This window comes from Rhincodon typus, chromosome 12 (genome assembly GCF_021869965.1).
Source record: "Rhincodon typus isolate 14 chromosome 12, sRhiTyp1.1, whole genome shotgun sequence".
In the NCBI taxonomy this organism is placed as follows: Eukaryota; Metazoa; Chordata; class Chondrichthyes; order Orectolobiformes; family Rhincodontidae; genus Rhincodon; species Rhincodon typus.
In genome coordinates this window covers 40,882,393-40,900,176 of record NC_063343.1, presented here as the reverse complement: position 1 = coordinate 40,900,176, position 17,784 = coordinate 40,882,393, and the positions used below count along the sequence as shown (strand labels likewise).

At 39.7% G+C, this 17,784-nt stretch overlaps 1 protein-coding gene across 6 annotated transcripts in view; it reads right to left on the bottom strand.

Moving 5' to 3' along the window:
• Positions 1 to 17,784, bottom strand: part of LOC109931015 (polypeptide N-acetylgalactosaminyltransferase 10-like) — an 82,723-nt gene that overhangs the window by 41,204 nt on the left and 23,735 nt on the right. For 4 of the 6 annotated variants that reach the window (XM_048603680.1, XM_048603681.1, XM_020530370.2 and 1 more), the window contains exons 2-3: positions 11,653 to 11,758; positions 8,549 to 8,687 (exon numbers count right to left, since the gene is read on the bottom strand). In XM_048603680.1, coding sequence (XP_048459637.1) covers positions 8,549 to 8,687; positions 11,653 to 11,758 — 245 coding nt within the window. Of the gene's footprint in view, positions 1 to 3,996; positions 4,175 to 8,548; positions 8,688 to 11,652; positions 11,759 to 17,784 lie in introns of those variants that run through there. The other 2 variants (XM_048603683.1, XM_048603684.1) reach the window with 1 other exon arrangement.

Here is a 17,784-nt window from a genome sequence, read left to right as displayed (position 1 = left end):
ATTTGATTCACTAATTAACTAATTTGATATCACTTGATACCAATAAATGGCTGAAGGTACAGGATATTGCAAAAACTATGGGTCCTGACAACATTCCAGCAATAGTATTAAAGACTTGTGGTCCAGAATCAGCTGAACGCCTAACCAAGCCATTCTAGGACAGGTGCAAAACTGGCAGCTGTCCAATAATGTCAAGAATTAACTAGGTACGTCACGCCCACAGAATGCAAGACAAATCCAGATCACCACATCAGTCTACTTCAACAAAGTGATGGGAGGGGACTTCAAAAGTGACAAAAAAGGCAACACTTGCAAAAGAATGACCTGCTCACTGATACTCAGTGTGGGTTCTGCTAGGACCATTCAGCTCCTGATCTCATCACAGCCTCGATTCAACATGGCCGAAACAGCTAAACTCCAGAGACGAGGTCAGAAAGACTGTCCTCAACATCACGACATTTCACCAAGTATAGCATCAAGGAGCCCTCATAAAACTGAAATCAATTAAAATCAGGGATAAACCTCTCCAGTGGTTGAAATCATACTCAGCACAAAAGGAATATTCTGACTGGACGTGCCAAGACTGCAGAGGTTGGATCTGATTCATTGTAGAATGCCTTAGTGCTGTCTTTTTACATGCTATATTAGAGTATAAGAGAGAGCTATCTAAACATAGAAACAAGGATATGAAGAGTTTCCACAGCTAAAAAAGAAAATAATTAACAGTGATCAAGGGTCCTTCAGAGATGAGTCTGGGAATTAATATTAATTAATCTCAAAAGGTTGTTGGAGGTCAATCATTTCAGTCCAAGGACATCAGTGCAGGAGATCGGCAGGGCAGAAAACGGTGCAAACAGTTTCAGCTGCTTCAATGATCTGCCCTCTATCATAAAAGGTCAGAACTGGGGATGGTCACTGACGACTGCACAATGTTCACTACTAGTCAGATCCTCAGATACTAAAGCAACAAGGGTCCAAATTCACCAAGAACCAGCCAGCATCCAGACTTGGGTTTATAAGTGACTAATAACATTCACGCCCTACAGAATCTTATCATTGCCCCTTGACATTCAATGGTATTATTAACATCATATACCCACTATCATCTCCTGGGGGTTAACATTGACCAGAAAGTGAAATGGACTAGCCATACTACTACTGTGGCTACAAGAGCGCATCAGAGACTGGAAATTCTCCAGTAAATGACTTGTTGTCATCTCAGTACCTGTACACCATCTGTAAGTAGTGTGATGGAATATCCTCCACCTGCCTGGCTAGATGCAGCTCCAACAATACTAAAGCAGCTCAACACCATCCAGGAAAACCAAACTCAGCCTGTTTAATTGGCATCTCATCCACCAGCTTCAACATTTACTCTGTTCACCATCAATGCACAATAACAGCAGTTCACATCATCCATAAATTCACTGCAGTAACTTGCTATGGTTCCTGAGTTAGCACCTTCAAACCCATGACCTCTACCAGAATGTCAAGGTCAGCATGGCAATGCCACCACTTGCAGACTCCTCTCCAAGCCACGACTCATCCTGACTTGGAACTTATATCACTGTTTCCAAATTGTTGCTGCCTCAAAACCCTGGAATTCCTGATCTAACAGTACTGTATGTGCCCCTATACCATAAGGACCAGAGTGTTTCAAGATGGCAGCTCACCAACATCATCTTCAAGGCAAATACAAATGGTCAATAAATGGTGGTCTAGCCAATTATGCCCACATCTCATGAACAAATAAAAGAAACACTGCATCTGATACATTTTCCCATATTCTGAAACGAGGATCCCCCCCACAACCCTACATACAATTGTTGACTGAATCATTAACTCTATTCATTCCATTTTCACAGTTCTGCTCTTCCTGTCTCCCTGAATCAAAACAGATGGAGGCGTGGAGAGATTGGTGAGAGTGGGGGTTACAGCCAGGAAATTGGAAACTGTTAAAGTCACTAGGACATTGGAACGTTCACAGATGTATGTGGAAAGAGACTGGACAAAAGGGAAAAAAAGAGAGACAGGAGACCAGCCTTAACTTTTTCTGGTAGGTTTAGTCTGCAACTAATAGATAAGAACTGCAACATCATACCGTTGCATTTATGTTACAGCCAAGTCTAATCAATGAGGCACCACCACTTCACAGCCTGTAGAGGAAATAAGTAATTTGGAATTTGACATTTAATTGCACGTGTGCACACACCGGAGGTTGCAGTCCAAAGTGCTCAATAATAAAGTTAGTGCTGATTGCCTCATTATTACTATTAATATACAATTTGGGCATGGATCACATCTGGTTCAGAGTGATATTTTATCTGGCAATGCTTCTTCAGAAGTTTGAGAACCTGTTCCCATGCTAAAAGGTAAAGTTACCGAAGTTGTAGCAGACCATAGGGCTGCTCTATCATTAGAGAAAACAACATGGTGGTTTAACTCAAGGATCACCATGCCTCAGACGAGGGGGCAGGTTGAAATAGAGAATACTTCCTGGTGACCTCAGCTGGTGCAGGAGTTTAACCTATGCTTTTAGCAACACGATGCACCACAAACTAGCCAATTGAGCTAAACTGACCCCTCCTAAATCCCACTGTGGCACACTATGTTCAGGTACTAGCACGTTTAATTTAATTTTGTAGTTAACCATTTTATTCTACCTTAAATCAATCAGATTTCACAGGCAATAATGTATGCAAAACTGAAATGAAGTTGTCAGTCTGGCAATTTCCAAGCTAATGGCAGGATGTACATAAACCTTAGATGTGTGCCATAGCATTTCGGAATCTGACCTATTGCATAGAAACAAACTGCACAGGAAAGCTGTAGTGAAATTAAATGTCATGGATGGGGTTTAAATGCAAATTAAAATACCACATCATTTTTCCTTAACATTCCCCTCTTCCCTCGAGTAAATGACTAATCCCAAAACTTCTGCTGCTTGCAGAGTTTGTTAGTTAGAAATGTGCAGCCATCTGTTTTATCACATTTACGTCACGCACATTCCAAACACGAAGTTGTGTTAGGCTACATGCCCATGACAAAAACATGAAAGCAGGGTAGAGGTATGGGAAAAGGGAAAATTTGGATGGGATAACAAAGGCACAGGGTTTAACTACTTTGGACAGAACTTAAAAACAGGTGTAAGGCAAACGAATCTGGCCAGAGAATTACAGTGCGTCCCCAAGTAAGTGCCCACATATGTTGGAGTGGAGAGCATGAAAAATGAAGGAAAATCCTGTGTCAGAATCATACAGAATAATAAATGGAGCCAAACTCAGAACAAAAAGAACTGGACTGGTTAGTTTCATTTCATCCCTACAATCCCACAAGATCCATACATCAGGTAGCAATCACAATATCACATATCTCATGCAACATGAAAGCAGCTTCAAACAGAATCAACATTAAGTAACTAAAGATAAACTGTTACATCTCAACTGTGGACACAATCAACTGCCAGCAGACTTCTAAGCTAGCTTACTAAGCTAAGCTTTTTCTGTTAAACAGTTTTGTTCAACCAGACTAAAGCAGTGACAGTAAAGGTTAATTGATCTTCACTTAAGATTTACCTCTATAATCTGGTTTTCAGTTCCCTGCTTTTAGCAGCATTTAACCCTTACTGGCCTCTGGCATCTAGCTCAAAACGGTCAATGGGCTGGATTTCACTCAGTGTTGAAGCAACAGCACTCACACACTTTGAATAAAACTGCCCGCAAAAATCTTGTGCCTTCGCACAATAAACTAACACATCAAAACTCCACAATTCCTTCACTTCTAATTTTAAAACTTGACGAACAACAAACGAATGGGCCACACACATGGGATTATGGCAGAAGCTAAACAATAAAAATAAAAGTTATTAATTCTTGATTTGAGTATGTGGAATTTCTTATAATGGGAGACATTTGATGTTCAACATAAAGCAAGTTACTCCTTCAGGTTCAGTGGCTCCTTGAAACAATAATTATGAAACTAGTAGGCTAACCTTACCTTATCCTCATACAATGATGTGCAATATTTTCAAGTGTATTTTACTTTACAGGCTGTTCCAGTTCTCATTGATTCTATGATTTCTAATGGATTGCAGTCTAGAGATCCTAAACAGGATCCTCTGGAGAAGTCAAGTACAGACAGAAATTTCTAGATTCCTACTTTCACTACTGCATGTCCAGACACCACAAATTGTTATCAGAGGCAAAGGATTGTGGACAGCAATACTGTCACTCCCACTGCAAAATCTAAACCAAAATTTTCAAGGGCCAAGATAAAGAACATTAGCTAGATACTTGTTTACAGTTCAGTTGCATCCTGTTCTAGCCTAATATTTAAAAGAAGTTTGCTCTTAGTTGTAGTTGCTGGATTGTTCTTTTCCAAACTCATCTGCAATTGCAAGAAGATTGAATATCACCTAATTTGTTTCCTCCTAAAATTGTAAAGACAGTGATCCTTCAATTGCAAGTTACTTCAATTTGTATTTTTAAAAAGTTCTTCACTTTCCAATGAGAAAACTCAATTTTTTCTGCCCCTCAATTTGTAAGATCATATGAAGTGTTAAAGGGAAGATAAGATTGCTTAGGGATGAATGGGTAAATCCAGATATGAAAGTTGAAAATATGCCACAAAGATATGGAATATTGTGGTTTTGTTTTTACAAAAGATTAAAAGATCTAAATGCTCAACTTGGGGCATTTGTGCAGTTAACTTTTACAACCTCACATTTCAACGCACCTCACACAGTAACTTTGAGATGTCGCTATCATCCTGTACATTACAAACAATAACCACATATCAAAAGCATTTTGTAGCTGTAAATTGCTTTGTGATACGCCAAGGTAGTGAACAACATAAATGAAGCAGAACAAAGCAGCCAATCGACTCACAACAAGCATCTACAAAACAAAAATGAAATAATGACCTAAAGATTGTTTTAGTGGTATTGATCAATGGATAGATATTGTGCAGGACTTAAGGAAAACATGCAGCTTTTCCAAAGTTTTATCATGATTTTACATTCGCCCATATATATTCTCAGTTTATTGTATATCCGAAAGGTAGCATCTGATAATGTAGCACTGCACTAAAGTGTCAAATTGTATTATGTGCCCAAATCTTGAATGAGGTTTGATATCACTGTCTGTGTGGAGTTTGCACATTCACTCCATACCTGCGTTGGTTTTGTCCAGGTGCCCCGGTTTCCTCCACAATCCAAAGATGTGCAAGTTAGGCGGATTGGCTATGCTAAATTGAACTGTAGTGTCCAGTGTAGGCTAAGTGTATTAGCCATGGGAAATGCAGGGTTATGGGGATGAGATGGGTCTGGATGTGATGTTCTACGGAGGGTCGGTGTGGACTCAATGAGCTGAATGAATCCCTGCAGTGTGGGATCAGGCCAATGTAAAAAATTAAGAGGTAAATGGGTAAACACATCTGGAATCTCTTGCCAAAAGGAAATAGTTTCTCTACATCTATCTTTAGAAAATCTTTGCATAATTTTTAACACTTCAATTATATCACCCTGAATCTTTTGAATTTAAAGGAATATAATACAGGTTTAAGTAGCCTTCCCTCAATTTAGAAGGAGAGGGCATGCTCGGAATGTAGTTGTACCTAGAATCTCTCTACTGGGGCAATCACACTTTAGGGAGCTGCAAAAGATGACCAAAACTGATGGAGGACCAACTTTATCTGAAATGACTAAACAGGGAACAAACCATGAACAGTTCATTGAAGCTGTCTGCCTCATTAATGGGCAAGTACAGAATAACAAACAAAAACAGAAATGAGTGGAAATACTCAGCAGGTCTCAGCATCTGTGAAGACAGACAGAAAACAGTTAGGCTTTATGACTTAGCCTTTGGACAGGGAAAGGATTGAAGAGAGAGAAATCAAAAATGAATACCTATAGTAGGCTCAAGCTAAGATAGGATAGATGATGGAGCAAGGCAAAAGGGCTAGCAATGGAACTAGGAAAGAATCAAAAGATGGATCTAAAGGACATGTGAATGACAATATTACAATTGTCTGCTTGCCCTGTGATACCAATTCATTTGCCATTTCATCTCTTCAAATCACAGCAGGACGGTTGTTCAAACTGCCAACAAACCTAACCATTTGTGGGATCAACATACAATGTGGTAAAACAGCTTTCAATTTTGCTGAACAGGGTACTTTGTGAAGCAGTCCAAAATGAATGAAAGTCATTCAATCATCCATGTCTTAACAGTCTGGGTTATGGTGGTTTAATGGTCACTGTTTAGAATAATAAATTGATTGAAGAGCTTAAATTGTTTATATGACCATGGTAACTGAATCAGGCAAAGCCAATACAGTTTCAAAATCAAACAACAGGAGAGAGAGTGAAACAGCAGTCAGGAATCCTACTTAAAGTGTGGCAGATAATGTAAAATTATAAGAATAGTATTGATTAAACCAGAAGACAGAACTAATAAACAGGTGAATAAAACATCAGTGGTGGGATTATAACTCACTCAGAGATAGCAAGAACTACCGATGCTGGAGACAGAGACAACACAGTGTGGAGCTGAAGGAACACAGCAGGCCAGGCAGCATCAGAGGAGCAGGAAAGTTGACATTTTGGGTCAGGACTTCTGAAGAAGGGTCCCGACCTGAAACAGCAACTTTCCTGCAACTCTGTGTTCCTGCAGCTCCACACTGTGCTATTAGTGATGGGGGCCAGGTTAGAGCGTATGGCCCAAATAAGAGTTCTATATATGAATGCATGGAGTGTGAGAAATAAATTAAAGTGAGCTGCAAGCACAAATTCAAATTGGAGATTATGACGTGGCAGCTATTACTGAGACATTGCTGCAGGATGGTCGGTACTGGGAACTAAATAGAAGATTTACAGGACAAACAGGGAAAAATAAAATCGCAGAATAGGTGGGAATAGCCTTATTGGTTAGAAACAAAAGTACTTCAATGGTGAGGGAGGATATAATGAGGGAAAAGTATTCGGTGGAGATTGTATGGATGAAACAGAGGAACAGTTAAGGATCTAAAACTGTAACAGGTGTTATGTACAGGCCCACTTATAGCACCTCTGAAGTGCTAGATTGTATAAATGCAGAAATTAGGCAGGTGTGTGGCAAAGCCAGAGGAGCTTTAATGAGGGTTTTAATTTTAAAAATAGACTGTGCTCTCCAACATCTTCCACCCAATCGTAGACCTTCCCTCTCCTCTCCAATTTCTCTTTTTCTGTAGAATCTGTGACATCCCTAATTTTTTCCAGTTCTATTCACAGACTAATCACCTGAAATGTTAATTCTATTTCAATTGCTGGTTCGGCCACATCTGGAGTATTGTGTCCAGTTCTGGTTGCCTCATTACAGGAAAGATGTGGAAGCGTTGGAAAAGGTGCAGAGGAGATTTACCGGGATGTTGCCTGGAATACAGAAAAGTTCTTACGAGGAAAGGTTGAGAGAGCTAGGGCTTTTCTCTTTAGAACGACGAAGGATGAGAGGTGACTTGATAGGGGTGTACAAAATGATCAGAGGTATAGATAGAGTAGACAGCCAGAGACTTTTTCCTAGGGTGGAGGTAGCTATTACAAGGGGGCATAGCTTTAAAGTGAGTGAAGGTAGATATAGGGGAGACATCAGAGGTAGGTTCTTTACTCAGAGTGGAATGTGTTGCTGGAATGGGTAGTGGAGTTGGTCTCATTAGGGGCATTTAAGCGGCTATTAGATAGGCATATGGATGATAGTACAAGGTAGGGGTGGAGGTTAAATAGACCTTAGGATTAGGGTAAAAGTTCGGCACAACATCGCGGGCCGAAGGGCCTGTACTGTGCTGTACTGTACTGTTCTATGTTCTATGATGCCTGACCTGCTATGCACTTACAGCATTTTCTGTCCTTACGCCAGATTTCTGGTATTCACAGTATTTTACGCAAATGCAGGATAAGTAATTCACAAATTGCCCAAAAGAGTTGACATGCATAACGATTAGGAGTTTTACTGCTTTTACAAAAGGAATTCAGCCAAATCAGTGGCACAGATCGGGGCAAATCACATCCTGGGCAAATCAAGATTCTGCAATATTTTGTGCTGATTTAAAGGAAACATTGCAGGAAGGCAGGCCACTCATAACCTGATCCCCTCATTCAATTAATCACTGTAACAAAAAGTCCACAGATTTTACATTCAGCAAAACATAAATGAGTCTGAGCTGAAACTAGAACAACCTTACACTTAGTACAATGTGCATTCGGATCACCATTTATACCTAAAGTAAAACATCTATCTGAAACAGCACAGGGGCCATCTTTACAATTGGCTCTGATGGAAATGACAATTGATTAGCACCTAATACCCACTGCCACTGCCCATGTCAAGCATGGGTACTGTAAGTAGTAGGGACTATCATTTTTAAGTTGCAAGACAAAGACGATCGCTGTAAAAAGCTTGTTTTAAAAAAAATGAACAAACTGTAATATAGTTGGGCAAAGACAATTCCAAGCCTGATGACAGTTTTAAACAAAAAAAAACTTAATTGCAAAGTGGAAGGAAGCTGTTTTACTCACTTTGGATGCCGAATGTCAGGTAGGCTCCGATTCAGAGAGATTTTATCACTCACGTAGATATTGAAACCATTTTCCCGATATGCTTGGCTAGTTCGATCTTCATCAGACAACGGCACAGCTTTCCCCTGCTCGCCAATTCCTAATAGAATAAAGCAGGTCAGTACCAAAGTATAAATTCACCCTCAACAGTTAATATTGGATATACCAAATTTACAATCAAATCATCATTCCATCATGATGGTTTTCTTGCAGGGTTTCATTATCATTTAAAGTATGTAGCGAGCAATCATTGGACAAAGTTTAATAAAGCCTATGACATTAAAGCAAACAGATCACATCACCATATCAATAGTTTCACTGTAGATTGCTTGAAATTAATGCTTTATCAAAGGCTTCATTTAAAAGTCAGTCAACAAATTAAGAAAGGCCTTCTATAAATAAAGGATCAGTACCACGTAACTTCAGTAGAGCTCTCATTCGGATTCCCCAGGCGATCTAATTTTACAAAATGCATATATTCTTGCAACAATATGCCATACACTATACATACCAATCTTCTTTAAAAAAAATAGCTGAAAATGATCAGAAAAACAACATTTTCAGCAATATATATTCAAGGATTTCGGAAACTTTGGGATCGGGGCTGTCAGCAAGAGAACCAGAGTCATGGAGCGGAGGGGGTGGTGTGGTGGTGGTGGTGGCAGCAGGTTCAAGACCCCAGACGCAGGTTGAGGCATAAGACTGTGTGGCGAGTCTGATTGGTCAAGAAGCTGCACATATAAAGGCTCCTCCAAGCCCCTTTTTGGGCAAGGAGTCCACACAGCTAAATATATTAGGTTTTACATACAGTGTGGGCCATTCCAGCCACGTGCAACAAACAGGGTGGGGGGGTGGAAAAGCAGGATGAAGCCATTAGTTGCATGTTTAAGGGCCTCAACAGGGCCAGGACAGGCTATACAAGGCCTCCTAGGTCTTATGAAAAATTTTAGACGAGTTAGCCAGGGGGCTGATGATGAGTTTACATGATGTGTCCTATAAACCCGCCAGCTGGGAAATGTAAACTCCAGCCCTTTTCTTTTGTCTGGAAAAAAAAAGAGAAATTTTCTCTGCTGCCCAGTCCTCCCATTATTTTCATCTACCTTTTCACGTGTAGGAAAGGCTTTGTGTGACATAAGCATTCCTGACGGTGTTAGGGTTGCCATTATGAGAAGGTGGAACAAAATCGTTTTTCCTGATGCATGCTATGTTCGAGTCCTGCAGTACATTTTGAGTGGAGAAACTTTCTTCTAGTGTTTTTCTCAATTTCTAGAACTGCAAAGCTTGCCTGTATGCCCAGGGGATCTCTGCCTAGAAGGGAGGGGCTACATGGAGCAGACCACACTGAGACTACTTTGATTGTTTTGCTGCAAGGAAAAATATACTGGCATCAGAGACAGTCCAGAGAAGGTTCGTTAGGTTGATACAGTATATGGAAGGTTTTTTTTTTAATATGGTCGAGTAGATTGGGCTAGTACTCATTGGAGTTTAGAAGAATGAGTCGTAACCCTATTGAACCATGCAAGATTCTCAGGGGACTCAACAGGGTAGATGCGCAGAGGTTGTTACCCTTGTGGAAGTGTCTTGGACATCAGCAACTGATGGATTTACTTTGAGTATGCAATTGATGGGCCCAGACTCAGAGGTATACATTGATCCTAACAACATAAAATTCAACAGTACCAAGAGTGCAAAAGCCTCAGATCACCAGCATCTTCGCAGTGCCATCCATTGGCAGATTTTTGAATGGAAAGACAGTATAAAATGAAGTGTACTGTTCTAAAGGGTATGGAGGAGCACAGAGACCTGGGTGTACATGTACTTTTATGTTGGCAGATAAGTAGAGAGAGCTCATGATAAAGCTTAATGGATTCAAGGCTTCTTAATGTAGTGACATAAGGTACAAGTTATGATGAAATTATGGTTAGATCTCAGCCACAACGTTCTGGGCACCACACTATCAGAAAATGTGAATGCATGTGAGAAAGGGCGCAGAAGAGGTTTACAGGAATGGTTCCATGGATGGGACACTTCAGTTATGAGGAAAGATTGGAGGAGTTGGGACTGTTTCCCTTGGAGAGGCTAAGGCTCGGAGGAGACTTGATAGAACTTTTCAAAACCATAACTAATGGATAGGAAGCAACTATTCCCATTACTGAACAGATTGGGAACCAGAAGACATAGGTTTGAAGTGTTTTGAAAAAGAAGCAAATACAAGGTGAAAAAACCTAACGCACTGCTTGTAAGTGTGGTGGAGAGAGGTTCAACTGAGGCAATGAAGAAGGCATTGTATCGTTATTTGAGAAAGGGTTCCAGAGAAAAGGCAGGAGATTGACACCAAGTTAAAATGTTCAGACATCTGGTGTAGACATGAGGGGCCAAATGGCCCTCCGTGTACCGTAAAGATTCTGAGATTCATCACCGTTTACTGCCCTTTCATTTACCACAGGATAGGAAGAATCTACTTCCATCTCAATCTCTTCTGACCCGAACCCAAACTCCAGTTGCAAACTGCACTTGAACCTGCCCCTTGCTGTGAAAGAGCTATAACAGGATTCACAGCTGCAAGAGGGCCCAACTCACATTTTCACAGCTCCTACATGAAAACTCAGGCCATTCATCATGACTCCTGGCCCATGTTTCAAGTTGTCTTTTGCTTCATTTTAAAAAAAAAATCATTGCCCATATCTTTACTCTGATTTTAGCTCTAAAAACACTCATTAATTCCAGTCAACTTTCTTTCTACACTTCATTTCTCCTTAACTCTTTTCATTTTTGGCGTATTCTTTAATCCCAAATTGTGTCATTTTCTTTTATCTAACTCATGAGCTATTTCTAATTTCCCCCTTTTCTGTTAATTGATACTCAGCTCTCATAATAGTTGTCGGCAATGCCATGACAGGTTAACAAGTAAAATAAAAGGAAACTTGGCATAGATGCACATTTATTATTAAAACTATTTAAATAAAGGTTAGTTTTACAAGTAGATCTATTAAAGCAAGTCAGTCACACATAACCATGCTTTCTTGGAAAGAACAGTTAGAGGAACTCCATTCATAAACACACACCTGATTTTGCTGCATCTGCTTGGATTGCCTGGTGGTCATGCCAATCTTTCTTCCTCAATCCATCATCAATGAAGAAAGTGTCTTGTCTTGGCTGGATTGGTAAACCCTATTTTTAAAATAAATTTTGCATCAAAACAATGGTATACTGCTAAGGGTACCTGTGGTATGTTTAACTACTTCCTTTATTAAAGATTTATGGTTGAAAAATAGACAGGAAACCCAATAATAAATCCAGCTATTCCTATATCAGGCACAAATGCATATTTTAGCATCCTGCAGAGTGCAAGTCTATTGATTCCTCTTTTTGCCAAGATTTGATTATTTATTACGTTTTGCTGTGTTTTTAAAAAGTGCAATCAGCTAACTGTGCAGAAAGAGTTAAAACTCAGTTTTGATTTGTTTTGCTTTATGAGAAAGATATCTTATTGGACAATTTTAGCAAGAAGTAAAACTAGCAATTTAAGTAAGGTGTTGCCTGAAAAGCAACACTTTAAATTTCTCAGTTAGAGTGACAATCTAATGTTCTAGTTTCATGGCATGCAATCATTCTAATTAATAAAATGATTTTAATATTACTGCTAAAATTAGGAAAAGATATGCTACATTAGCTCTTTCCCATTAAACCAACAGGAAATAGAAAATTTTGGGAACTATAGAACAATCAAGTGCTTTTATAATTTCATAATAGTTCCAGTACCAAGGAGTCTTGATGACAGGAAAAAAAAAAAGTCAATTTCTTGGTTGCTCTTAAGATTTATCTCAGGAAGGAAACCAATACAAAAATCCCTTCAGGATTCAAAATAACGAAGAACAGATTGTTAAAGTGAGAATCGCAGACTGCAGTCCAATGCTGAAAGTAATTTCAACCTGTAATAAATTCTATATAAATACCATCATTACGATCATGAAGAAGTGTGGATGTACCCCATTAGAGTCCAAACATACAGATTAAAATGGTTTAATTTAAACACATAGGAAAAATACAGGTTGTACCTTCCTAATCTGGCACATTCTCTCCAGCACCCACAGTACTTCCAGGCTTCCCAATGGTGGCAGCCAGCAGCTCTGCATCAATTTTTATTTACATTAATTATTGTTATACTTTGTGCAGTTTGGATACTCTAAACCCTATTTTTGGCGTCCAATTGTAAAATCATTCATCCATTAAAGCATATGAGCAATATCACTTAAGGTGAAGTCTTTACTTTTAAAGTGTTTGTGCATTGCCAGACCACAGGAGGTCAAAGAACTAATTAAACTTTATCAGAATTGAACAATCTGTCGTTCCATATGGTAAATCCAGGTACTATCTTCGTAAGGCCATCAGAGACACCAAGAGGCAATACCAAACTAAGCTGGAGACCCAGACTAACCACATGGACACCCGTTGTTTTTGGCAAGGCTTACATACAAAATGAAGTTGAGCAGAATCATGGGCAATAGTACATCCCTACCTAAAGAGTTCCATGCATTCTAACCTCCTTTTGAACAGAAGGTCAACAAAACAATGTCATCTATCCCATCAGCTTCAGATGCACCTGTATCCACAGTTACTGCCACAGACATTAGACCAGTCTTCTTGAGGGTGAACTCAAGAAAAGCAATTGGCCCAGATGGAGTCTCTGGGCTGTGCACTCAGATCCTCTACAAACCAGCTGGCGGGAGTATTCGCAGACATCTTTGACGTCTCCTTACTATGACCTGAAGTCCCCACCTGCTTCAAGAAGACCATCATCATCCCAATGCCAAAGAAAAATCATGCAACATACCTCAACAACCACCACCCAGAGGCTCTGACTTGCCTAATTATGGAGTGCTTTGACAGGTTAGTCCTAGCTCACATCACCTCCAGCCTCCCAAATTGCCTCAATCCTTTGCAATTCATCCACTGGTACAACAGGTCCACAGCAGACGCCAACTCCCTGGCCCTACACTCATCCCTGGAGCATGTGGCTAACAATGATACCGGTGGTCAGCCTCCTTCGTATTGATTACAGTTCCACCTTCAACACCATAATTCCTAACAAACTCACTGCTGAAGTCCAAAACCTAGGTCTTGGCTTAGCCCTCTGTAACTGGATCCTCACTTTCCTGACCCATAGACTGCAATCAGTAAGAACAGGCGACAACCCTCGTCCACCATAATCCTCAATACCAGTGCCCTGTAAGGCTGCATATTCAGTCCCCAACTGTACTCCTTATACACTTATGGCTGTGTGGCCAAATTCTGCCCCAACTCCATTTACAAATTTGCCAATGACACCACCATTGTAGGGAAGATCTCAAACAATGAAAAGACAGAATACAGAAAAGAGATCGAGTGCTTAGTGGCATGGTGTAAAAACAACAATCTCTCCATCAACATCAGCAAAAGGAGCTGGTCATTGACTTCAAGGAGCTGAGTAGAGGGCACGCCCGTCTGCAATGGTGCTGAGGTGGATGGTTGAGAGCATCAAGTTCCTGGGAGTCATGGTCACTAACAATCTCTCCTGGTCCACCCATGTTGACGCAATGGTCAGGAAAGCACAACAATGTCTCTACTTCCTCAGGTGGCTAAGGAAATTTGGCATGTCACAAGGATTCTTACCAATTTTTACAGATGCACCATAGAAAGCATTATATCTGGATGCATCAAAGCGTTGGTTGGCAACTGCTCTTCCCAAGACCGTAAGAATCTACGGAGAGTCGTGAACATAGCGCAGTCCATCATGCAAACCAGCCTCCCATCCTTTGATTTCATCTATACTTCTCACTACCTCAGGAAAGCAACCAACAAGATCAAAGAGCCCTCCCACCCCATTATACTCTCTTCCATCGGACAGATGATACAAGTTTGTATACACGTACGAATAGATTCGAGACAGCTTCTTCTCCACTTTTAATGGGCTTCTGAATGGACCTCTCAAATTTTAAACTTAATGTTGATCTTGCTCTCTGTGCACCTCCTCTGCAGCTATAACATTAGAGTAATAGAACAGAGCGAAGAATATAATGTACTTTATCTGGTATGATCTGCTGGTACTGCATGCAAAACAAAATTTTTCACTGCACTTAGGTACATGTGACAATAATAAAATCAAATCAAAGAAAGAAATCCCAGTGGAAACCAACCCAGGTACACATGATTGTGTGAATTTAAACTAATAAAGCCATCATATGCCCACAAGGACGAGGGAAAGTAGTAATAGCTCTCATTCACAAAAATGTTCCCAACACCCACAACATTGCATTATGTAACTACTTCTTGAAATATACTTGGATCAAATTTAATTTAATTATACCATTTGGAACCAAAGAGATAAATTATATTTGTCTTGGCCATTTCCTGATATGTGGACTCCCTAAATGAACTTTCTTTTCCCCACTGGAGCATAGGAAGTTGTGGGGTGATCTTGTAGAGGTTTGTAAAATCATGGGGGGCATAGACAAGGTGAATAGCAAAAGGTCTTTTCCCCAGAGTTCAAAACTAGGGGGCATATTTTTAAGGCGAGAGGACAAAGGTTTTAAAGGGATCCGAGGGGCAACATTTTACACACAGAGGGTGGTTCGTATGCAGAATAAACTGCCAGATGCAGGTACAGTTACAGCGTTTAAAAGATATTTGAACAGGTACATGAATAGGAAAAGTTTGGAGGGATATGGGCCAATGCAGGCAAGTGGGACTAGTTTAATTTGGGAAGCTTGGTTGGCATGGACAAGTTAGACCGAAGGGTCTGCTTCTGTGCTGTATAAGAATGACTCCATCATAGCCCTAGTTTTGCAAGTAAGCTTCGCAGCTGATTTATACACAGCAAGATGTCGCAATGAGATGAAGAATCAATTAATCTTTGTCAACGCTCTTGATTAAAGGTTGTATACTGTCCAGGACATGTGAAGAATTCCCTATTTTTCAATCAAAAAGTGGAATGGAATCCTTTGCATGCAAGAGCTGGCCAACTGCCACCAAGAAAAATTCTGATCGTTTTGGGATTTTTTGGTTCTATGGTTCACCAGGAATTCTGGTAGGCCTTTCCTCCCAGCTGCACACAGAAAAACAAACAGATACAGGATTTTAAGGTCACTAACAGAAATTTAGACTGAGCAGAACCATAAAAATGCTTTAATTAACTCAAGCAAGAACAAATACTGATACAATGAAAAAAGTGACATGTTCATTATTTTTGTTATATATTTTGATTTAATCTAGTGAATTTAATCATAACTTTCATCCTGTGTGATGATTCAATTGAAACAGCTCAACAATTTGTACATGGATGTGTCTTACCAGGTACTTTTTTTGTTTTCTACGTTCAAGAAATTCAATAAAGCACAAATGCAATGTCATGAATGTACAAATAGCTTGCAATCTGGTTCTCCTTTAATGCACCATCATATAATTAGTCACTGTGTAACGCATACTCAAATGTACTCAGGCTACTGAGTGTACCCGAGGGAACTTCCGGGTCTAATTTCTAACTCTTAAGTTTGAAGATTACCAAGAATCAACCTTGAATGTGTAATAATGTTCCAACTTACATAACAGAAGTTTCTGTAAAAAAAAAAACACACAAGTTTCTGATTTGTAGACCTGGAACCACTGTTAGACTGTAGGAAGTTATTTATTGATATCCTCACAGACTGCTGGTAATGCATATTGTCTTTGTCAGCCCAATGAGAGCTAACCACAGGATAGTGGAAAGTATTGGCTCCTTTGTGTGTGCCTGAAACTAACCTCCATGGGAGTGATTTAAAATAAGTCCAGCAGTATATCACACAACTGTAATTCTCAAAATGCACAAGATCCAAAAATAAATGATAGTACCAAACAGTAAATAAATGGTGTTCAGGTGCAGTGGGGGAAAATGTTTCTTTTTTAATTCAATTTATTCTGAGGGAAATAGTTACAAAGCTTATCCAGCGTCCTTTATTTTGCTTTAATCAATTCAGAATGATTTACTGCATTTTCAGGATGAGAAAGGGAAATATTCACATCTCTCCAATAGGATGGTCTTAAAACTGAGATTACTGTTTTAATTCAAACAGATTTCAGCTATATCATTTTTTTCTCTATTTACAACAGCTGGTGAGTTAAATCATAAGTTCAGAGACTTCATTTACTATTGCTCAGTGGTTAGCACTGCTGTCTCACAGGTCAGGGACCCAGGTTTGATTCCATCCTCGGCCAACTGTCTGTGTGGAGTTTGGACATTCTCCTCACATCTGCAGTTTCCTTCGGGTGCTCCGGTTTCTTCTACAGTCCAAAGATGTGCAGGTTAGGTGGGTTGGCCATGCTAAATTGCCCACAGTGATCAGGGATGTGCAGGCTAGGTGGATTAGCCATGGGAAATTCAGGGTTCCAGGGATAGGGTGAGGGGTAGGTCCAGGTGGGATGCTCTTCGGAGGGTCGATGTGGACTCAACGGGCCAAAGGGCCTGCTTCCACACTTTAGATATCCTTTGAAATAATTTTCTATGGAATCGTCTATTGGCCTCTGTGTAGGTGAAATTATTTTTCCCAATTTTCTGTGAGCTAATGCATAGAGAATTGAATTAATCTACAACAGAAAACAGTAGAATGCAGAATACAGTAAAAGGAAATTGTAGTTTCTCTCTTTCAGTTTGATAGTATAAATTCTGCACTTGAGCATTTTTTTCTCCAACAGGCCTTTTTAATCGCACAATAAGATCAACATCCTTAAGTGTATATGCATGATGTCAAATGTAAAACAACCCTGTTACTGTATACCAGTTTTTAAGTTGCCTAGTTACAGTAATGGTAAGAACTTGAGCAAAGTGGTAAAACCTAATTACAAGGAAAAAAAATAGGCTTCTGAAAACATTGAATATATTGACACTGATTCTCACAATACCAACAGCATGCCTTGGGAAGGAAGGCCGCTGATTTTGAGAGTGTTTAACAAACACATTAAATTGTTCCAATCTAAATGGGAGATAATTTAGCGTGTATATTATTAATGAAGTATCTACATAAATTACAAAGCAGAGATAATAATTGGCATGAAATTCTAAAACTATAAAGAGCACAGAAAGCCAACACTTTTACCACCAGAGGGCACAACAACTAAGACCATATCATTTATTAAGAGAAGCAAATGGAGAAGCAGGGTAATGCAAATCATTTAGAATGTTCTAA